At 52.2% G+C, this 23563-nt stretch overlaps 1 protein-coding gene across 5 annotated transcripts in view; it reads right to left on the reverse strand.

Annotated features, from left to right (window-relative positions):
• The window catches only part of ADCYAP1R1 (ADCYAP receptor type I), a 58246-nt gene that overhangs the window by 19643 nt on the left and 15040 nt on the right, over window positions 1–23563 (reverse strand). For all 5 annotated transcript variants that reach the window (XM_077856316.1, XM_077856315.1, XM_077856312.1 and 2 more), the window contains 9 exons: window positions 11389–11496; window positions 9015–9035; window positions 8014–8058; window positions 5593–5705; window positions 4851–4948; window positions 4261–4393; window positions 3201–3354; window positions 2710–2770; window positions 2068–2137 (listed from right to left, as the gene is read on the reverse strand). In XM_077856316.1, coding sequence (XP_077712442.1) covers window positions 2068–2137; window positions 2710–2770; window positions 3201–3354; window positions 4261–4393; window positions 4851–4948; window positions 5593–5705; window positions 8014–8058; window positions 9015–9035; window positions 11389–11496 — 803 coding nt within the window. The remainder of the gene's footprint in view (window positions 1–2067; window positions 2138–2709; window positions 2771–3200; window positions 3355–4260; window positions 4394–4850; window positions 4949–5592; window positions 5706–8013; window positions 8059–9014; window positions 9036–11388; window positions 11497–23563) is intronic.

The following is a 23563-nucleotide window of genomic DNA, read 5'->3' on the forward strand; positions in this document are numbered from 1 at the left end:
CATTAAAAGAACAAACAGGTCATGGCCAAAAAAAAGTTTTATATGAGAAATGAAAACAACAACAACAAACAAAACTTTAAAAAACTCAGATCTGCTAATATTTCTTACATTAACAGATTAAAAAGAATAAGCTGCCCTTATCCCCCATAAGATTGGTGAATAGTTCAATCATCAAAATATCAACAAAGACATGAGAAATGAGCATTATTGTATTCTGCTCATTTGATATCTATGAAAATGTTAAAGGTACATACCCTTTGTCCTGGAAATTCCACTCTTAGAGATTTATTCTAAAGACATATTCATGTGCATGAATATATCTATTATAGCATTGTTCATAAGAAGAAAATTTGGAATATTATAAAAGCTCATCACTAAGGGAAGGGATCATTCCAATAAATGTTTCCAAAACATTTGATTTCATAATTTTGAAAAAATATACACTAAAATGAGCCGAGAATAGAAACTCTCTTAATTTAATGAAGACTAACTAAAACTAAATAGCAAACACCATCCTAGTCAAAATCAAGGAATCAACGGTATAAAGACTGGAAAGAGTGAAACTATTTTCATATAAAGATTATGTCATTTTCTACCTAGAAAACCATAAGAACCAACTGAAAAGCAACAAGAACTACTAAGGGAGTTTAGAAAGGTAACCAAGAAAAAATACACAGAAACGAACAGTTTCCCGAAGCACCAGCCGTAACCCACTAGAACACAGAATGACGGCATGAGTCCCAGACACAATACAAACCCAAACGGAAAATACCCTAAAGGTAAACTGAAGACAACTGAAAAGCTGTACAAAATGACTCTATGGAAAAGGCTGCATAAATGGAGAATCGGGCCATGTTCTTGGAGAGGAAGACTCCATATTTTAAGAAAATCACTTCTCCAAATTAATTCATAAAATTAATGCCATTTCTCTAAAAATCTCAACCACACTTTTTTTTTTTTTTTTTGCAGCCTGATAAGGCTATTTGACAGTTCACCTCAAAGTGTGAATATACAATAAAATCTTGAAGAAAAAAAGAATGAAGAATATTAACATAACAAATACCAAAACCTGCTACCAGGTTATAGCAACCAGCACAAGGGGGCATTCACCGTGGAAACAGTCCAATAGATTAGTAACGTAGCATAGAATACAAGTAGAGTACACAGAATGTTCATGATAAAGTGACATTTCAACATAACTGGGAAACAGTGGCCTATTTAATAAAAAGAACTGGGAGGGTGGAATGTCTATCCACTGGTAGGGGAAAAAAAAAAAAACTAAAGAAGATTAGGTAACATTTCAGATCAGACAAAGAAATAAAGCTTTAGCTTTATTCAGATTCAGAACATATATATAATAATCCACCCCATAAAAATGTTATAAAACAACTACAAATACTTAGGATGGGAAAAGGCTTCCATAATAAGAAAGAAATTTCAGAATTAGGAAGACAAACCGCGACAGTTTGTCAAAAATTATGCAGACTTGGAAATATACTTACAACATGTTTACGAGATAAAGCGTTACTACCTTTCAAACAATTAGAAAGACAAGTGAGCAAAGCAAGCAAAAGAGAAAATGAGCGAGAGAAATACAGGTAATGACCAGAATAAAAACAAATTGCCAATAAGTGGGGAAAAAAATACCTCACTGCACTAGCAATATGGAGAAATTCACATTAAAACAATGAGCTACCATTATCCCCTAGGAGCCTGTGCAAAAATTTAAATGATTTACGTTACAAGCACAGACAATGATGAGAGGTACTCTTTCCAACCCAGCAATGCCATTTCTAGAGATTTAGTCTAAAGGAATGCTCGTGCTCAAAATTACACACAGAATTGCTCCTAGTAGCATCCTTTATTACAAGAAAAAAAAAAAAGAGAAAATATAAATGTCTAACACTAGTGGACTAGCACACAACTTGTATACCCATGTTGCAGAATATAATGCAGCCACGAAAAAGGTAGAGGCCAGTTTGTGCAGTGACTTCTGAATCTGTTCCCTTTTCCTGCTTTCAGCCCAGGCTCACGTCTCTTTCCCAGCCTTGTCCCAAGGATACTCACCATTATGGAGCCGACCACAGGCCCTTTGATCACCCACCACAGAGCTGTGTTGTCATTCATATCCCAGCAGCTGAAAGACAGACAGACAGAAAGAAGAGAGTTTAAGCTCAGGGCTGGGATGCCTGCAAGCCAATGACCCCGGCCCCATTTGGCACTTTTCCCTTGCAGCTCTCTGAGGAGGGGCTGGCTGGAACAAGAGTTTTCAGGCATCCTGCAGACCCAAGCCCAGTTTCGGTTCTTCTAGTGCCTTGGTCTTTCCCTCTGCTCCTCATCAAGGCAGCGAGTGGAGCCCAAGAGTAAGAATCATCAATGGGCTCCTGAGCAAATGGCCATGTTTCCCCTTCAGGCTTGTGGGGGTGGGGAGGTGACCTCATCCTCAATATCCTTCCTCTCTCCCCCAAAAGAAAAATAGACACTCAGAGCTGAGCCCAGAAGTGGAAAGGGACTCTGAAACCTTGCACGTTGTCACTAAGTTCTGGCGGAGCTGTGACTGGGCGGGTCCATGACAGTGGGATCAGGGTGAAGTCAGGACCGAGGATGGGGGTACAGTCTGGCAGTTAATGTGAAGTCAGGGCAGCCACTGAGACCCATCTGTAAGAACCTACTCAGGGCTCTGGCCCTGGCTCTTGAGCATGTACTCACCCTGTGTCATCAAAGTAGAGCCTCAGCATTGCCCACACAGACACACACACAGTTGGGGTCCCTGGGAAGACAAGAAAAGGAGCCTGGTGATAACAGGAAAGCCAAGAGGCCCTGGGGTCCCCTCAGATTTGGGGCTCCCAGGGGCCATTATCACCACTCAAACAGGGGGTCCTAATCATGGGGCAGGTCTCCCTTTCAGACCTGGAGTCTTAGGGACCCTAACTGTCCCTCACAGTGGGGCCTCTGGGGGTCCATGTATCCCCCAGTCCCTTGGCTATCTCACTTCTCGGAAGAACTTCAGCTGATATCACCTTCCAACTTCTATGGGCTTTCTATGGGCAGGAAGAACAAGAAAGGAACCAAGAACCAGACATCAGCTGCGGGACAATGACAGCACCTCCCTCCTCTGACCTAACACCCTCTGACAGCGGGACCAAGAACATACCTGGCCGTGAGGCCTGAGCCTGTCCAGGCCACAGCCAGCGACCTACCCCAGCCTATAATGGTGTACCAGTAGAAGTATCTCCTCTCGGGGAAGAAGGTCTCCACTAGCAGGGTGAAGAGGTACAGACCCTCGATGAACAGCCAGAAGTAGTTCGACACGACACAGTAGTGGAAGAAAACCATGATGGCCTTGCATTCCACCTGCAAAGAGGGTGGGGAGACTGAGGGAAGCATGAAGACCCCTCTGCTGGCCCCCACTCGGCCCTGAAAAATTGAAGCCAGCAGAACCAAGGAGAATTCTGAGGGCCCTTCAGCTCCAGCATGCTTGTGCTCAAACATCCCATGGATTGAAAGACTCAACATTCCTGAATTTGAAGAGTTAAAAACGGCAGCATCCTAGGATTCTGAGTTGCCCATGGAGGCAACTCTACATTTGTCGGGAAAGGATGGGGGTGGGGTGAGCACAGGGCCCTCTACCTCCCCAGGCTCATTCACCCCCCAGTTTCCTGCTCCTTCTCCAGCCCCTCAGAGAGGGGAGTAAGGGGAGTAGACGACCCCACAGGAGACTCCTTAGTCAAATGAAGGTTTTAGACATCAATGCGGAGATTCCTGGTCCCCAGAAATCTCCAACAGCTCCCCCCGCCCCCGCCATGTGTGCCCTCCTGGGTCAAAGTCCTGTGCTCTGGGCTGTTCTTTCCATTTTATTCCATCAAAACCTATCATGTCTGCTTACCTCCAAAGGTCTAAGAACTGGGGAGACGGTCTGGAGAGACCCAAGCCAAGCAGCCCCTCAGCTCTGTCACAGGTTCATTAAATGACCAGGGGCCAGGCAAGCCTCGCTCTAAGCCTAGTTTCCTTTGCAGACAAGCGAGAGAGGCGTTCCCTCTCCACGTTCTGCATCTGCTCTGCCAAGCGCACACACAGACTGAGAGGCAGGAAATGACACCAAGCAATGGTCTCGCTGGTTACTAGCAACCTCATGGCCATTCCTGGATTTCTGCGTTCACTGGGGACAATGCCTTAGCCTGCAGGAAAACACCTGGCTGGCGAGGTGTCACAGCAAGGGACCCCTGGAAGGCCTTTCCTACCGGGGTTCAGCTCACTCACGGTGGAGACAAAGCAGTGGTTGCTGTCCTGCTCCGCGTAGAGGATCCAGTCTTTGATGAAGACAGAGATGGCCCTCAGCATGAAGGACACGAACAGGTTCATGTGGATGAAATTGCGGGTGCAATGTAGCTTCCTAGGCCAGCAGGTGGGGGGCAGGGGGAGGAAGAGGCTTGAGGTGAGGAACCCCACAGCATCCCACCCCTCCTCTCCAAGGGCTGCTCTGGGCCAACTCCAGGCTCTGTCTCGGGTGGGTCCCCACCTTCCCACCTCCTTCCCAGGCCTTTGTTGCCAGACTCCACTATTCCAGGAGGCCAGACTTTCCCTTCCTGTGACCAGGAAGATAGAAGTGGGGAACGGAGGTCTCCTGCCCAGCATCTACCTCACTGCGTGGCCCCGGACATGTCAGGTGCCCTTTCTCAGATCAAGTTCCCCTTCTGTTATTGTAGGGGTGGGTGACATGCCTTCTAAGGGGCCTCCAAGGCTGACATTCAGAGGAGAGGGCAAGGGTAGGTGGGACAGGGCACGGGCTCCAAGCTAGGGTGGGCTGCCTTAGCTCAAATGCTGCTGGTGGGGAAGAGAGGGATCCTTACCGGAAACGACACAGGATGACCATGGCAGTGGTGAGGGTGACAAGGGATGTGCTATAGCCAACTGTGTACAAAGCCTTGACTGACAGGTAGTAATAATCCTGGAGGAAAGCACAAAACATCCAGGGCCCCACATGGGGCTTACCCCAGCACCCAGCTCCCCGAGGCCAGGGCCTGCCCACCCCAGGGGTCCAGCACCCAGCCCCTCCTTCCTTTCTTCTCCTCTTGCTGATCTCACGTCTTGGTCTTGCTCTCCCTGTCAGTGCCTCTACTACCCTGCTCCCTCCACCCCACCCCCCATGAGCTTCTTACTGCCCCCTCAGTGTCTGTGCTCTGCAGAGGCTTAGTAAATGCTTGCTGAGTGCAGGGGCACTGACCAATCAGGACAGACACCAGCCTCAGCCCGGTGAAGTATCCAGGAGGCCCTCCCTGCTGGGCCTGGCCTCAACTTTCTCATTTCTGGGCCACAGAAAAGACAAGCGTCTTGGAAGGATACCCAGGGAGGTAGGGGACATGTGGTGGGGGCTGGAGGAACTTGGGCAGCAAAGCAGGTGCTTCTTGGCCCAGAATGAGTGAATGAAGTGTGTGTGTCTGGCTTGCCCCCTGTGTGTCTGGCTTGGGTATACAGCAGGTGCTCATTTGCTGCCTAGGATCCTAGAGTCCCAACAGAAGCCAAGGCCTTTGGTGGGGACATGCTGTCACGGGCCTCTTAAGCCTCACCCCCATGGTGGGGGCAGACACTCACCTGGTCCCCAGGCTCATATTCATCGTATTCATCAAACCCACACGCGTCTACATAGTGAGGGAACGGCTCTGACCACCCGTCCTCAGTGCAGTTCCGGCTCACCACCCTCATGTCTGCGGTAGAACAAAATCTCAGTGAGGCACAGGAAAGACTTAAGAGGACCCTGAAACTCTTACTTGAAAATTACTTCTTAAGTGGGAATTGCTAGAAACCCATATGCCCAACTGGGAAGCATAGTGACTACAGGTTCACGAAATTTTCCACTGTCTTAGAGAAAACAGTCCATGCCGGTGACCTCAAGCTCAGCCTTTACACAAAGGACACCGGGGAGGACAAGGCACCGCTGATCTCTTAACAAGGGCTGAGGGGACCGAGTCTCCCTCTCTTCTGGAACTGGCAAATGCTCACCAAGGAAAGGCCTGAGCCCCTCCCCTGGCTCTGGCTCAGCACTTGCCAGACGTCAGTGAGCAGAAAAGAATGATGTGAGATCACCACTGCAGACTCCAGCCCCCAGATCCTGGCCCAGGAATCACCTGAGGTGACCACGGAGCAGGAGTGCCCGTCGTCGTACCCCCGGGAGCTCTGCGCCTTCCAGCAGCTGCAAGATCCCCCACCAAGGGGATACATGGCTTGCTTGATTAACAAGGACCAGACCTCCATTAACCTAGCGCCAGATCTTATTAAGATGTGCATTTAGGTTTAAAAAAAAAACAAAAACTTTTGTCTTCCCAGGTTTAGAGGTCTGTTTCCTGTCACTAATGTACTTTAATTTCCTTTTGATAGACTTTAAAGGCCATTTTGTAGGACACCAAAGGGGAGGGAGTCCTTTACTGTCTGCAGAGTGGAATCTAGATTGGTTTTTGCCCCGCCTGGGGCCTTTTAGCCTTTAATGATTGCTCATTTCATCTTCCCCTCTCCTGACTGTCTATAAGGGTGAACCACAGACGTCCCGTGGAGGGGAAAGGCAAGCAGCCCCCCTGCCCCCGGCCCAGGCTGACCCCTGTTCGCAGACTGGCTTCCTGGGAGTTCACCTGGCATAGTAGGACATTTAGGAATGGTTCGCTCTTTCTCAGGATTCAGGGCCCAGGAAATTGTGTACGATGGGACACATCTGCAGGAAAGGGGCTCCTCCAGCACCCACGTTGCTGGAAGGTTCCTCTAGCTCCAACCAAGGCCACCTCAGGAAGGAGGCAAGGGCAGAGGCCAAGACAGGAAACCCTTCTACTTTCCCAATCTTGCATCCTCGCCTTGAGTTGGAAGATCCCAGGCCAATTCTTTTTTACCAAGAGAGTCAGAAACACACTTCCTGGAACTCTGGGAAGAAGCAGAGGGTGAGTGACCCTGCCACAGAAGACAGCTCTGCCCAGAGTGGGAGACTACTGGTCTCCATCACTTCTCCAATTCAGAGTCCTGTGACATAGGACACAGAGGACACCTGGCAGGCCCAGGGAGAGGAGTCGCTTTGTCCCACATTTTGATGCCAAATTCTTCCTGTTTCCAGCAAATCCACATAAGGCTGTTACTGGCACCCTCATTCCAAATCCCTCTGAAAATCTGCATGCCCCAGGGGGAAATCATGGCTTTGGCCAAGACCCTTCCCGTTCCTGAGCCTCATCTCCTCTCTGCTTTGCCCACATCAGAGTGGTGGGAAGAGGAAAGGGAAGCTGCTTTGAAAAGCAATTTTTAAAAAAGGGTCCTAGAGGTGAAAGCCATTTCCTTTCTTTTATTTTCCCCCTTTCTCCGTTTCTTTTTGTAAGACAGAGTGGGCATAGAGGCGTATAAATCTTTTTGTTCAGAACTATTCCACGAATTTGCCACTGTATTGTTCTGATGGAAATCTCCAGAAGATGGAGTACTCTCTAGACTGTCAAAACCTTGCAGTGACTGCGCCCACTTCACTAGACTCTTTTGCCCCAATGATTTCATAGGCGCATAGGATTTTAGGGCACTGGTTCTCAAAACTGGTTCTCCCCCCAGGCTAGCCCATCAGCATCCCTGGGAAGACTGGCTAGACACGCACATTCTCAGGCCCGACCTCAGAGACTCTGGGGGTGGGGTCCAGGAATCCAAGTTTTAACAAGCCCTCTAGGTGACGGTGGTCACAGTGGGAAGCCTGAGAACCACCACTGGCACCCATGGGAGTCCCAAACTATCTGGGACCACCTAACCGAGGGGATCTGTGCTTGGAGCCCACAGTGTGACTTCGGGAGATCTGTGCACACAATATTCTATCTGAACACGTGAGTGCAAGTTTCTGCAGAGAAAATCCTCGGCTCTTCCAGAGAAGGAAAAGGACCTGCCAACGATCACATAGCCACAGAAAGGATGCCAGCCCGGGAACGGGGGTGCTCCCCAACTTCACGTGTCGGTGGATGCCCTCCCTCTGGCCAGCCTGTGGTGGGACCTGGTTTATCCCCTCACCTGAGAGATCCAAGGAGTTAGTGTCAGGGAAATCGAACTCTCGATCTGCAAAGCACAGAAGTGGGCAGGAGTCAGTACACAGCCATCAGCATGCCAGAGCTGTGCAAGGTTTACTCTCTACCCTGGAAGGCCAAGGCCATCCCCGGTCCTGAGGATAGGGGTGGGGGTCTAGGCCAAAAGGCTGCAGCACCCAGGGCAGCCACACACATCTCTGACACACTGTGCCTTCGGGCATCAATCCCTCTTGCTTTGTACTTCTGTGATGCTAATGATGGCCCATGACTCAGTTCTCCCCACTGGGCCACAGGAAGTGGAAATGGGATAGCGTCAGGAAGGTGGAAGGGCCTACGGACAGAGAGAGGAATGGAAAAAGATGACTAGGCCTTTTCCAGAAAGAGGCAGGAAGAGGAACATGGGTCTTGGACTTGGGTTTCTTCTTGGTCCACACGCCTCCATCTCAGCCCCAAACCTGTCTCATCCAAGGGAGCCCAGGACTTCGTCCGCAGACATTTTTTCCCTCTCTCCTGACTCTTTATTCCACCTTCATCCTTTTCTTATGATGAGCCCCCTGCTAGCAACGAACCCTCATTTCCTTTCCAGTTCTCAAAATCTTGTTTCCAACACGTAGCTGACATGCCACCCCCCGGACCTTTTCATTACCCTGGCTGCACGCTGCAGTTAGGTCTCTCTTGCTCTCAATGCCAAGGCCAAGGCCACTGAGCATGTTGGTATCTACGTGGGTTCACACACACATTCAGGCCTGTATGATGCCCTCCACGGGTGTATCTCATCCTCCCAGATCAGCCCATGAGCACCTCAAGGCCAAGGGCTGTGTCCCCCACCTCCCCGGATGGCTAAGGGCAGGTGGTAAAGGGAGAATCTGGTTCCGGAGGAGCCTCTCATTCCACCCGCACCATTCCCAGCAGTCAGAACTGGGTTCCCACTGGATGGACACATGGACAGATGATCAGCAGCCTTGTCCTCTCCAAGGTTCCTCTTACCAATGGTTTCTAGCTCCCACACTGAAAAAGAGAAAGAGAGAGAACACAGAGGTGAACGAGGGAGCTAAAGTTGGGTCTGCTCTCACTGGGGCCCCCCACCATTCCCCACTCCCAAACTCTGCTGGGGACCCAGGGGTGTGAGGACTACAGGCTGGGGGTGGACCAGACACCGGAGACTTCTACGTCTCCCTCCAGAATGGGACCCAGTTAAGGAGAGATGAGCCAATGCATCTGCGAGGGGGAGGGCAGATCAACGTCCCTGTGTCTTCAGAAGCCTGCAAAGCAATGACCGCAGCAAACAGATTCGGCCCCTGGTGCCAGGAAATAGAATGAGAAATGCCATTCTCAACTTTCTAAGTAGGTAAGGTGAATCTCACTAATCCAGCTTTGTGAACACAGATGCTAAAGGGCCTGCCTTAATGAGCCATTAAGAATCAGGTGTAAATAAGCCATTCATGTTCGTGGTGCAGTTGCCAGAGGGAGGGACGGAGTGTGAAGGAAAGCCTTTCTTAAAATCTTAGTTCACTGCTGATTCATTTTGCCTCTTTTTGTTGTTGTTGAAAAGCAGCAGTCTTGCCACGGTACCTGCCCCAAAGCAGACGAGCAAGAAACCTCAGGTAAATGATGAATGAGGGGAGTACGTGAATGGAGGAAATGAGGAAGGCGGTTTCCATAGGAATGCGGCAGCGAGGTGGCTGAGTCACCGGCTGCCACCACACCTGATGCCCTCCATACACACTGTACCCCACACCCCAGCACTTCCCCAGTTCGCCTCCTCTTCCAGATTCACTTCCTGTCTGGCGCTGGGGCACGCCCAGGCCCCCAGGTGTCAGGATGGGAGAGCCTCAAGCCACCCTCCTTTTGGGTTGGCAGGTCCAGTCCAGAGATGGGAGGTGTGGCTAAAAGCCCAGAAGGGGAAGTGAGGGGAGGGGAGGCAGGGCAGCTGCTTTCCCTGGTCTTTGCGTAGGGCCATGCACCACCACCCCCCAATACGGCTACTATCCCCTCTGCCAATTCCCACAAGCACCTGCCCCTCCAGGCAGAGTCACGGGTGCTGGGGTTCCAGAAGACAAAGAGAAGGTGTCTCTGTCTCTCGCAGACAAGTGGGAGGATGGAGATAGGCAGGACTCATAGTGGAGTGGAGCTCAGAAGCGCTCCAGTTCCAGAAGGACACTGGCCTAAGGCTTAGGCAGGTGAAATAGGAAGCTGAGGACCAGGTCGCAAGGTGCTGTGTATGACCACACAAGTGAGTCAGATGCCTCTAATCCCCTCAAGAGCCCCTGCCCTCCACCCTCCTCTCAACAAGGCCCCAGCCCAAGGCTCAGCAGTGAGTGGGCCAGCTCTTAGGACATCACCTGCCTGGAGCCCAGCCCCACCGAACTTGGTGTCCTGCTTCCCTCAACAGCCACAAGGAGTGGGGTGGAGGAGCAGGAGCTAGCTCTAGACCCTTCCCAGAGGCAGGGCGGATGGGCTGGAGAGCAGCCTTAAGACTCTACAAGGTCCCAGCTGAAAGGTGGGGACTGGCCTAGAGAGCCCAGCAGACTCATACCCAAAGAAGAGATCTGCATGAAGCCCTCTTCCTCAGACCCCTCCCCTTGAAGATGCAGTCATTAAGACCCTGTCCTTGTCACAGAGCACTGCCTGCCCCCTCTGGCCCTTCCTCTCCATGTTCCTACATCCTGAGTTAGGAACCTCAGCCACTGCCCACCTCTAGGACTCTCAGATTGTCTGGGGCCCCTGATAATTTCCACAAGCTCAACAATGGCCAAGACCTCAAATACAGACATGTCCGAAACTGAGCTCTTTGTGATACCATACCTAGTATCTAAGTGGGTATGTGGGTATGGACAGGAGTGTCTTGTGTCCAGCTGACTGAGGGCGACTCATTGTGTGTCCATATCTGGGTGTGTCTCTGGCCCTCTGAGCATCCCTGTGTGGTGATAGTGACACCAGCTAACACTATTGACCGTTAGCATGTGCCAAGGCCTGGGCTACCACGTGTGTTCTTCCACTTAATTCCCCAGTCACGATGCCACATTGCCATTTGACAGAGCAGAGAATGCGGGCAAGGGACAGAGGGGGAATTGCCTTGTTCAAGGTCCAGCCTGGGTAAGTGATGGATGTGGACACCTCCAAGAGCACAGCCTGGCCTCACACACAATGACAGCACAATGTGGCACATCTCCACGTCAACCTGTGTGTACTAGGGTCTGTAGCTTCATGCTCTCACTAGCATGGGAACTCTGGAACAGGGAATACTGGCTTGTAGGATGCCCCAGTCCTTGGTACCTGTGTCCCAGAAAAGCCTGGGCCTCAAGCGTAAGGAGCAGGCTAGACCAATCACGGCCTAGGGAGACCCCAGGGAGAAACTCACCTTGGTCTGGGTTGAAGATTCGGAAGAGTTCAGGGCAGCTGACCAGGACCATCTCACCCACGCGGGCAGGCTTCCAACACGTGAGGTTGTCCCACATTCCAGGGCAGCCTGTGCAGAAGAGCACCACCACGGTGAGAGGCGGCCCAGCCCCACACATGCACACACACACCACACACATACCCTTGGGAGCCATGCCCTTGCAGGGGGAGGGAACAGTGTCACGGAGGGAAACTGAGGCTCACTGTGTGAGGCAGGGCTCAGCCTCATCCCTGGAAGACCCCTCACAGAGGAGCTGAGTCATTCCAGGAGCTCCCAAGGTGGAGAGGGAGCGCTCACCTGATTTTACACCTCACACCACCCCACGGTGCTGGCAGGATTGCAGGGCAGGGAGAAGCAGACCAATATGGGATCACTAAGCATGAGATGCTGGGGGTCTGTGTAGCACCCCACACCAGCTCCCCCTAGTCCTTCCAGCCGCCACCATCACTAAGGGGTCCAGCTTCGACTCGGCCTCCTCGGTGGTCCCTCCCTGTCCCTGAGGGCAGGGCCAGGAGCCGGCTGGCTTAAGGGTGCTGCTCCAGGGCTGCACCTGCCTTCCGGATAGTGAGGTTCTGAGACTTGGGAGAGGAGCGGCCACTGGCCAGCCAGACAGGGAAGAGGGGAAAGCCAGCCAGGCAGAGGCCTGCGCAGCCACGGCCCAGGACTGTGAAGGGACACGGCGCCCAGAGACAGAAAAGGCCAGGGTGGTGGTGGCACAGACCCAGCTCAGGTGAATGCTGAGGGCTGGCTGAGGGGTGGGACAGACGGGGGTGGGGTGGGGGGGGTGGGACAGACTGGGGGGTCCTTAGGAATCATCAAGACACAGCGCCTTGCTGGACATGCACTGCTGGGAGCAAGAGAAAGATGACAAGCTTGCCGGCCAGGTATTAATTTGGGGGCTCAGCGGAGCCTCCTGTCCCTCTGCCTACCTTCCACTCTCTCCTTCCAGCCCTCGCCAGCTCTCCGGGGAGCTCTCTGTACTCCCCACAGCCACTTCCTCACCTGCCTTCACACCCCACCCCTTCCTCTGACTAGCCCTCCTCTCTGCTGAAATGCCTCTGGCCACCAGCTTTGGCCACCACAAGGCATGTCTTGCCCACCCTGACTAAATGCAGTGCTGGTGGCTGTCCGGCCCCTGGGGCCTCACCCCCTCTCACCTGGGACAAGATCACCGGCTCATGGACTTAGGGACAGAGCTACACTCAGACAACCCCCAATCCTGAGACCCGCACTCCCTGAAAACAGCCTCCCGTGGCTGGAGAGCCCCACATGAAAGGCCCAAGGGAATCCCAACCCAGTCCATCCAGGGCTCAGTTCGGCATCTCTCACTAAAACCTGACTTCCCGTCTCGGCTGGACACTTAGACTTGAAGCCACCACAGCCCCTCTGGCCAACCTAGCAGTCTTGCAGCTTTAGCAAGCACCCTTGGCCCACGTGATTAACTAAACCTTTCTTTGTAGATCTATAGATGATGCATTCTTTCCTCGAAAAGGACACAGCCCCTTCCTCACCAGGCACCAGACCCTCCTGTACCACCTCTGTGCGTCCCAGTAGTGTCTGTAGGTGGCATCTGTAGCGTGCACGTAATCAAGTAATGTTACAGACCACTGCACTCCCTTAACTAACTCACTGCCTACAACCCTTTTAAAAAGTCTCTGGGGCGGGCAGGAACCTCGGACTCGGCCTTGGGGCAAGTTTGCGTTCTCTCTGGGTAGCCAGCCTTCTGAATAAAGCCTGTACTCTTTTCCAAACAAAACTCATCTCTTGGGGTGCCTGGGTGGCTCATTCGGTTAAGGGTCTGCCTTTGGCTCAGGTCATGATCCTGGGGTCCTGGGATGGAGCCCTGTGTTGGGCTCCCTGCTCAGCGGGGAGTCTGCTTGTCCCTGTCCATCTCCCTCTTCTTCAACCCTTCCTCCTCCTTGTACTCTGCCTCTCTCTCTAATTAATTAAATCTTTATTGTTTATAGAATAAAATATTATAAAAACTTTTGTTTTATTTAGACACTAAATAAAAACAAACACTTGTCCCTGGAGAATTGGCTTTTCAAACAAAGGGCAGCCAAAGTTGGGTTTTGGTAACAGACTGCCCTTACTATGTCTCCTTCTCCTTGTCCATATCCGACTGGTCACTATGTCCTGCTGGTTTGACCTCCAAACACTTGTGGAATCCATGGCCTGTTCTCTATCCTCCCACCCCTGTCTAGTTAAGGGGTAAGCCATCCTCTCACCGGGACCATGGTCACCTCACTCAACCCCACAAGGCTATGATGATGATCTTTTCAAAAGGAAGATCTGGTCAGGTCATACGGCCCACCCCCAGCAGAGCATATCTGTCAGAGGACCTATCACCTCAAGTCCTTAATGTGGCCCCCAAGACCCAGCCCTGGCCACCCCCCTCCGGCACATGGGGAGGGGATGAGGCCTTGGGACAGCGGTTCCCCCAGGGGAAGGGCATGAAGTGAGAAGGGCATGGAGATGGGAGCCCCAGGGAACCCCACATTTACCAGGTGGGCAGAGGAAGTATACACAGTGAATGTAATTCCTAAGAGGGGGGCAAAGGCTGAGGAGGGAGGCAGCTGTGTGGAGGGTCCAACAGCTGAGTAGTTTCAGGAAAGGCCCCACACCCTGCTGAGGGGTCTGTACGAGGGCTTTGGAGAGGGCTTCCTTACCAGATAAGGGACAGTCAGCGGGTGACCGACACTGTCCCACCTCAGAGCTGTCGTGAGGATTAATGAATTCATACACGTAAAGCCCTTGGAACTCCAGGCTCCCTCAATGCATATTCACTGCTGTTATTAGCATTAATTTCATTATTTCAATTAGGTGTCCCTGAGAATCATTCCCCTGAGAGAGGCCCAGGCAAGGAGATGAAGCAGAGCCCTGCAAGGTGAGGACAGATTCAGTGGAGTGCCACCAACAGGTCACAGAAGACGCCTGGGCAGGCGCTAAGCAGGGCCAGAGGACCTAGGGCGGCCTTGTGGGCTCCCAGGCGCTCTGCTGGGGCCCGTGACTGACTAATGGGCCGCGTCTGGACAAGAAGGCATCCAGAGCTTCCAAATGCGGAAGACCCGCTCTCTCAGAATTCAGACCCGGCTATTTTGGAATTCCTACCCAGTCACACCGGCCCAGTCTCCTGGAATGACCAAGCTCCGGAGCTGGAAGCACCACAGTAAACTCTGAGGGTAACACACCAGGAAGATAAGGACACCGGGACCAGAGCCATAGCCCGTCATAGAGTCCACACAGCAGGACTCCAGTGGGCACGTGGCTGCTTATGACAGCACGTCCCTGAAAGAGGCGCAACAGCACACCTTTGGCTGTCATGGTCCACGCTGATCTGATCGTGGGTCTGGCCCAGGCCCTGGAAGCCCCAGCCAACAGACGCTCCCTTCATGTGGAACACTGGGCTCCCGCCAGCTGACATTCCTGAGGTCTCAGGGCCCCTGAGATACAGGGAGCATGGCCAGGAGGGCTGAGGCAGGGATGCCATGAGGGGAGATGGGGCCCCCCGGTTGGAGGTCAGAGGTGTAGAGGCGTGGTGCGGAATCCACTCTCTTGACAACTACTTACTGAACCCCTGCGGCGCCTACCACACCCACCAGGCCCAGGGCCACAATGGTGTAGAAAACAAATCTAAGAAGTTTGCCAGTGAGGGCAGAGGAAGCAGAAGGGCACCTGCATGTCCCTTCAGCACCTGCATGGCAGCCTTAAGCCTTGAATTCTGCGGACTTCTGCCAAGGGCTCACTTCATGACGCTGGTAAGTCTCTACCCACTGCACCCTGACTCCGTTTCCCTGTGTGCACTGTGAGGGCGGGGTGTCTCTGAGGTTATGCTCAACTCTGGGTGACCAGAGCTCCAATTTGGAACAGAGATTCACTCAGGACCTACGGGTGCCCAGAAGGGTGGCTGGGGAATCTGGGGCTGCCCACCCTGGCCCAAGGGCCAGGACAAACATCTCCCAAGGGCTACTTGCCAAGGTGCCCCACATTACCCCACAGCCAACCACACTATGGAAGCCCTCCTTAGGTTCCCAGCCTCGTTCCCCTCCAGGGACTAAGGTTCCTAGGGGCAATTCCTACAGCACCAAGGCAGGTGGAAAGACTAGAACTAAAATCCATAACTGGAGGGTCCAATCCCAGGGTCTGGGTTTAGGGGACTGTAATATTAAGATATAATAAGAATTATATATTTGGTCTTAGTCCCAGCTTCCAGGCAACACTCCTAAACTAAACCCATGGAATTTCCTGACAAGGGTGAAGGGAGTGTCTTTAGTTATTCAAAAGCCTCTTTCAATCACACCTGAGTTTATGCTAAGGAGGTGACTCTTGGGTGACCCTGGCTGGCTGCTAGGGAGAACCAACCACATGACTAGAAGGTGGGGACTTTCAACCCCACCCACCAACCTCATGGGAGGGGAGAGGAACTAGAAATTGGGCTAATCACCAAAGGCTAATGATTTAGTCAATCATACCTACACAGCAGGATTTCCATAAAAACCCTTAACAGTGGGGTTCAAAGAGCTTCTGGGTTGGCACACACACCCACATGCTAGCAGAGTGGTGCAAAGGGACAGAGGCTCCTGCACTTGGGATCCTTTCAGACCTCACTCCATGAACCCCTTCATCTGGCTGTCATTTATATCCTTTAAAGTTAACTGGTAAACTATGGTGTTTCCCCGAGTCCTGTGAGCCATTACAGCAAATCACTGAAACTGAGGAAGAGGTAAGTCATGGGAACCTCCGATTTGTAGTCAAGTCGGACAGAAGTGTGGATAACATAGGGACCCATGATTTGCGATTGGCATGTGGAGTTGGGGAGGTGGCAGTCTTCAGACTAAGCTCTTAGCCAGTAGGGTCTGTGCTAACTCCAGGTAGTTAGTGTCAGAAGTGAATTAAATTGTAGGGACACCGATCGGTGTCCACAGAAAACTGGAGAATGGCTTGGTGTGGAAAGCCACACATTCAATGTCAGAAATGCTGTGAGTAGAGACATGGTTTTCCTTTAGGGGACAATGTCCCTGATCCCATCAGGAGCTCACAGCTCTCTGCCCACCCCTCTGGCCTGCATCACTGCGGTCACAAGAGACTCAGGCAGCCACCTCGAGGCTTTCCAGAATGCCCCACTCACACTTGCACAGCTCTCACCTCTCAGCCTGTTCCTGATGGAGGTGGTATGGGTTCTATCCCTTCTCCCCTCCTCAATGGGGCCTGCTCTGAATCCCTCCAGTAACCCTCTCCGGGCAGATGAGGAGGATACCATCTGGGCTCTAGAAAAAGCCTTGGGTTTCTCTAACTGAGGACAGCAACTCGTTTTCCTTCCACCCCCACAGAACACATCCAGCTTCTCTACCCCCATCTGTTCCAGACTCTAGTCCCAACAAACCTTAGTTCTGTTGGGACTGGAGGATCTCAAGACACCTTTTCTCCTTCTACCCCCCACCCTTTTATCTTATTTTTCTTCTCACTCTCCCTTCCCCTCCCTCTTATTCACTCACTTACTCAAGAAGTTCTGTATCTATAATATGAGTCAGATGCTGCCGAGCAATACAGAGTGAATAAGCGGCCCGGTCTCTGCCTGCACAGAGTTTATAGTCTGGTGGTCAAATAAAAGAGTTTGCATTTTATGCTAAATGGTAGGAGCAGCCCTTAGATTAGGAATTGCCTTCCTGTTGCCACTGCAACAAAGCAAACTCAGTGGCTTAAATGTCACAATTTCTTACCTTGCAGATCTGGAGGTCAGAAAGTCCCAGACTGACCACACTGGGCTAAATAAAATCAATACATCTGCAGGGCTGCATTTGTTTTTGTTTTAGTTTTCTTTTTCTGGAGGCTCTAGCGTGAATCCATTTCCTTATCTTTTCCAGATTCAAGACATTCCTTGCCCGGCGGCCCCCTTTCACCATCTTGAGAGACAGTAGATAGCATCCTCAACTCTCTCCTCTGACCCGCCTGCCTTCTTCCTTCCCTTATAAGGACCCTTGTGATTATATTGGATCCACTTGAATAATCTAGGGTACTCTCCCCATCTTAAGATCCTTCACTTAATTACGTCTGCCAAGTACCTTTTGCCATGTAAGGTAACACACTCACAGGCTTTGGGGATTAGGGTGTGGACATCGCTGGCAGGGGCACCCTTTTGCCTCCCATAGATGCGGTTTAAGACAAGGAGTCATATGACCTGATTCAGCTGAGTGGGAAGGTAATCCATTTCAAAAGCAACCAATCGAACACGGGACCTATTAGGATATGGGCCTAAGTCCAGGGGAAGGTGGAGGGACTCTATTTGGAGCCAGGACAGGCAAGATGGAAAGGCATTCTGTGTTGGGGAGTCTGGATGTGGGACTGAAGGGCCTGGTGACAGACCAGCTGTGGCTGGCAAGCTCACCCTTATCACGTGACTGGGTTCTCCCCGAGGGTAAGTGGAGGTGATGAACTGCTCTCAAAGGCATCCCTCACAGGCTCCGTGCTCTTTTTCTCTCTCCTCTCTCTGTGGCACCCTTGGAGGCCACATGTTGAGGGTGACAGTGTTTTAAGGCAGAAGGAGCCTGGGGCTCTGAAGGACCCCTGCAGAGTCAAGCTCCGCCTCCTGACTCTGCCAACAGCTGGCCTGTGAGCTGTGCTTGCAATAAAGGCTGTAGCACCCAGGCTCCAAAATGTTAAGGGTTTTGTTGTTGTTGTTACCGCAGTGAAGTCTAGGCTACCCTGACTAATGCAGTGGGAGAGCTACCGAAGACGACACCTGGATTTCTAGCTTGCGTGTCTCTATGGCCAGAGGCGTTAGCCATTCTCCACAGTGGAAAGAACTGGATGAGAAGTAAATGGTGGAGGGTATTAGGCAGGCTAGAGCTCAACAGTTTTGTTTGGAGTGTGTTCAGTTTGAGATGGTGCCAAGAGCCAAGTGGAGGCAGATTTCAAGCAGGCGGTCAGATAAAAGTCCAGAGTGCAGACGGGGGAAGTCAGAGCAAGAGAATAAGGAGTGGTCAGCACAGGGTGCTAAGGAGGACCACGGACCTGGGTGATGCGCCTAGTGGGAGGGCGTGCATTAAAGAAGTGAGGAGGGGCATCTGGGTGGCTCAGTGGTTGAGCATGTGCCTTCGGCTCAGGTCATGATCCCGGGGTCCTAGGATGGAGTCCCACATTGGGCTCCCCCTGGGGAGCCTGCTTCTCCCTCTGCCTATGTCTCTGCCTCTCTCTCTCTCTCTGTCTCTGTCTCTCATGAATAATAAAACCCATTAAAAAAAAAAAAAGAGGAAGAAGAAGAGTGGAGTAAGAAGAAGAGTGGAGTAGAGGGCCTGGTCCCAACAGAAGAATAAACGCAGCATTTAGAAGACAGGGTGGCAAAGAAGACTGAGGAGTAGTGGCCAGGAACCCAGGGAAAACCAGGGCAGATTAGCAACAGAGCAACCAGGAAAGCAAGCTTCAAGGAGGCTGTGGTCAAGTGCACCAGCCACCAGTCCCCTCTTCTCCTCCCCCTGGGAGAAAGGTAAAAAATCAGAATGGCTCCTATGCCCTGGGAGAGCTCTCTGCTTTGACACCCCCAAGCCTCCCTATTCACCTCTCCTCCAGTTCTCCAATTCTACACAAAGTCTGCCTGTGCCCTCCTAGCTCAGTCTGCCCCCTGACCCCCACCCCAAGGCTTGAAAGCCTCTAGGGAACCTGGGCAGGGGGCTCCATCACAGCTGGGATCCTGCTCAGGGGAGAGCACTGTGCACACTCTGGGGGGATCTGGGTTGGGGGGGCTGCTCTCACTAAGACACTAGACACAAAGCAGCCACGGAGACACGGTGCCTCGTGACAGCAGGAGGGGGAAAGACCACTTGGGCGCACTGAACAGAGAGAGAACACAAGGGCCATTAGCCTCGACTGGAACAAAATAAGGAGCTAATCGCAGGTTGTCATGGTGATGATTTTGTCCAGTTCCACGCAGTGTTCAAAACCCATGAGACCAGGGGCACCAAAGGGACTCAGACAAAGACACAGTGCTCCCTTGGAGGATGCTTGGGTATTGTTAAAACAAGCCCCTCATTTTAGCACACAGTTCCAGGGTAAAAAATGATTCGATTTACCTCACAGCCAATATTTCTGATCCATAAAATGGGGACCAGCTGTGAGCTCAGTGCTGGGAGTGGAGGGGGGGAGGAATGAAGATGCAGTCCTCCCCTCTGGAAGTCAGGGGTTCTCAAAGTGGGGACCGCAGGCCAGGGACAGCACAGGAACCTGCCAGAGATGCAGACGCATTCAGGCCCCACCCAGACCCACTGAGTCAGAAACTCTGGGGTTGGGGTCCAGTAATTCTGCGTTTTGACAAGCCTTCCAGGAGGTTCTGATGCAGGCTCGAGTCTGAGAACTATGGGACCAAGGGAAAATCAGTCTGGACAGAAACGGAACCGACTGTCAGAAGTGAGGGTCCCCGCGGACCCCAGCCTTTCCCATGCTGAGCGCCTGTTCAGTCTCAGAGTGGCTGGGAGGTGCTGTCAAGAAGCTGATCTTGCCCCGGGGCTGGGGAGCCAGGGCACCAGCCCTTAGGTGGTGCCCTCCTCCAGGCCTCTCCTCTCGTGGTGAGAGTGGAGGTGGGGCTGGGGCGAAGCGCTCTGCCCCCGACAGGCTTCTGAGGTTGCAGCAGAATAGCAATGAGCAGGCTTCCGCATCTTCCCTCCTGCTCCAGCCAAAGCCACCGCGGGCCTCTTTCATCTTCTCCAAAGCAGGGGGACCCCCAAGGAGGACCACACCCAAGCAGCCCCACTTACATGCAGGGAAGGCCTCCAGGCGGCCGGAAGCCCCGCAGCCCTGCAAAGAGGAGGTGCTGGCCGGACTCGCTCGGGCTGAGCAGAGGACAAAGCAGGCTGTGCCTGTGACCGGGTGGGCCCGGCAACTCTTTTAAGAGTAGAGCCCCCGTTCCCACGCATTGGAGTCCTTTCTCCTTCTCTCTGGGCACAAGAGCACCGCCACACAAAGGGCAGCCCCCGGTTGGATGGCAGACCTGGGCCCTGTCCCAGAGCTGGCTCCAGCCCTCCATGTGACCCAGCCAGTGACTGCCACCTCTAGCCTCAACCTCTCTCTGTGTCCCATGACAGAGCTGGACTCCATGTGGTCCCAAGTCCCACTGAGCATTCAGGGGTCTGGGACGAGGTACAAAACCACTTAACAGATCTCCTCAAAACAGTCTCAATAAACATCTTTAAAACACCCCGAGGATGTTGTGAACAAAAAACCATGCAGGCAGCTTTCGCTCTTCTGGCCTTGCCTGGCTTCTCTACCCTCTTCAGCTGTCTGTGGAACTCTGGTCCCACCCTGTCACCCTCACATCTCTCTGCCCCTTGGCTTCCACTCTGAAGGCTGCTCTGTGCATTACCATCCCAGTTCTCTTTAAGGTGTCCCAGGGACAGAAAAGGGGTTGACAGGAAGCAGGTGCCTTCCAGGGAGCCCCCTACTGCCCCAGCCACACACACACACACACACACACACACACACACACACTGTAGGATGGACACACCTCATCTCTAGTAGATTAGTATCCTCATTCCAACACACTCGCTTTAGAATTTAAAAGAACGAAGGAAATATACGAAATGCATAGAAATACATTTTTCAAATATAGCAAAGCATGACTGTGAGTTCACAACTCACAGTTACTGGAACAGGGTGACAGATTTTCTTTTTCCATTTTCAAGTACACTTCGGGGCACCAGCTGACCTCTGGCCAGAGTTCTGTGCATGGTGCATATGCTTAGGGACAGAAAGGGGGGAGGTGCAAAGAAGGGGTGCAGTGGGAGGGCTGGCCTCTTGGTTCACCCGAGCACAACACCATGCCAACTGCCAATTCTCCATTACATTCACATTTGGCTCTCGGCTAAGAATGAGCTCCCAGCCTGGCTTAGCTGTGCTCAGGGGGCTGCTCTCTGGTCCAAGAGGGCATGAGCATCCAGTGGATGCCATCCTCTGGCCACAACAACGGCTCTCAAACTTGGATATGCTTTAGAATCATCTGAAGGCTTTTAACACATACCTCCAACAAGCCCCCTACACACACCAAATGCTAATCACGTTGGTGTGGGAAGGGCCTGGCCATCAGCATCTGTTAAGTGCTCCTGGGGGTTCTAATGCCCTGCACAGCACAAGGAGATCAACTGCTGCCTGGCTTTCTCAAGCAGGTGTAATACGAAGCCAGGAAGCCTAGCTCAACTGCAATGACAAGGTTGCCCCCAGGACCTGAGGCTCGGATACAGCACGTGAGCAAAATTAAGACCCTAGCAAACTCTCCCCATCTGCTGACCGCAAGATCAGTGCTCTACCAGAACTTCAGCATTGGAGAGATGCCCAATGCCCCCCCCGAGGGGTTCTTCCAACCTCAGCTTGTAGGGCAAAGTCCCTGCTGACCAGAGGCCTGAAGTGAGCCAGGCTGGACACTTCTGAGCCTCCCCTTGCCAGGCCCTGTCTCCTTCCACAGCACCGGAGCTGAGGCCTAGAGGGTCACTAGAGGCTGAGGCCTCCTGCTATCCTGGCCCTTAGAAACACTGATGCCCTTTAGCCAAGTGAAGTGCAGGCCTCGGGGGGCACACTGAAGGCCGTCCTCTCCTACTTCTCTCTCCAGCCTCATTCCTCTGCCAAGTGACATTTCACTGCACAAGGGGGGTGGGAGCAGTTTGGTTATCTCTCGGCTTCTCCTCTGAGCCACAACACAGTGTAGCAGTTAACGGCAAGGACTGCGGAACTACCAAATGCACATCCTGGCTCCTCCCTCCCTGGCCCTGTGACCTACCAGGTAAGGGGCTAGCAACCTAACTTCTGTGAGTCTGTGTAGCCTCAGCTGTAAAATGGGAGGAAAAACTCTACCCAGCCCATAGGTCGGTGAGGTTACACGCAACTCCGTGTGGGAAGATTCGGAAGCTGTCCTTGGTGTTCAAGTGTGAGCTGTCACAGTCCCCACCCACTGAACTCACTGCTCCCTTCCTATCTTTATCAGGGGTCATCCCCCACCTGGAGCTCTCTCTCCCCTTCCCATGCTTCTCCATCTGCCCTCTGCAGCCTGGATCTGGTTCCCAACCCCTCCTCCGGTCTTCCAGAAAGCCCTTCCAGATTGTTCCAAACTGTACTGATCTGTTTCCTGTAGAGATCTCCACACTTCCACAGAACTCAGATCGAGTAGAAGATGGGAGACCCTGGAGGCACTCCATACCAGAAGATGACAACTCTAAGTAACTATCATGTTTTTGTTGAGTACTTAGCAAATGCCACATAGAACCCTTAGCATTTCCCATGATTGGCATTTAATGCAATAATGCTAGGTAGTAGATATCATCTTTTCCTCCATTTTTCAGACAGAAAAATGAAGGCATTAAGTGCCCTTTGCAACATCACATGGCTGGTGAGGGGGGTAGAGCTTTAGTGGATCGTATCCTTTTTCCAAGGCAGCGGATCCCAATGGTTGAGGGCACAGAGTGCCCAACTATAAGTTTCACCTCTGGATCTTACTGGTCTCCAAGCAAGGTACATAATCTCCATGGGCCTCAGTTTCCTCGCTATAGAATAGGGGTAATAACAGACCCAACCCTCTAAGTTTCTGGAGAAAAAAAGCACTAGCACATTGACTGGCACATGGTAAGTCTATATAAGTACTGGCTACTAACATGATCCATCCCACCTGCTCATTTTAATAGAGAAGGTTCTGAGGCACAGAGAAAGAAAGAGCTGTGGAGGTGGTGATCCAGCTGGGCCCTCAGTCTCTTCTTTGCCACCTGATGGCTGCCTTTTGACTCTACTTAATAACATCTCAGCTTCATCTATAGAGCCCCATCCTATGACTCATGGCAGGACAATAGGGAGAGGTAAGAGAATCTTGAGGCAGACTGTAGGAGGGTGTAGACTCCTCTCTGCTCTGGTCACTCAGAGTCAGAGGAAAGCTCGCTTCCGGAAGACCCCTCCACACCCTGCCTCTTGCATTCCCAGCCTGAATGCCCCTTCCTCCTTGAAGCCCTCCCTGATCCCACCACCTCCACTCACCCTGCGCAGCATAAAGTACTTTCTCCTTCCACTGAATTCCCAAAGCACCAGCTCCACCTCTCCCCCCTGGCATGACCTCTGTGAACTGCATCTGGGCCTATCAGAGTCTCTCTGCAGTCCCCTACCTGTGGCCTTG

This window comes from Canis aureus, chromosome 18 (assembly GCF_053574225.1).
Source record: "Canis aureus isolate CA01 chromosome 18, VMU_Caureus_v.1.0, whole genome shotgun sequence".
In the NCBI taxonomy this organism is placed as follows: domain Eukaryota; kingdom Metazoa; phylum Chordata; class Mammalia; order Carnivora; family Canidae; genus Canis; species Canis aureus.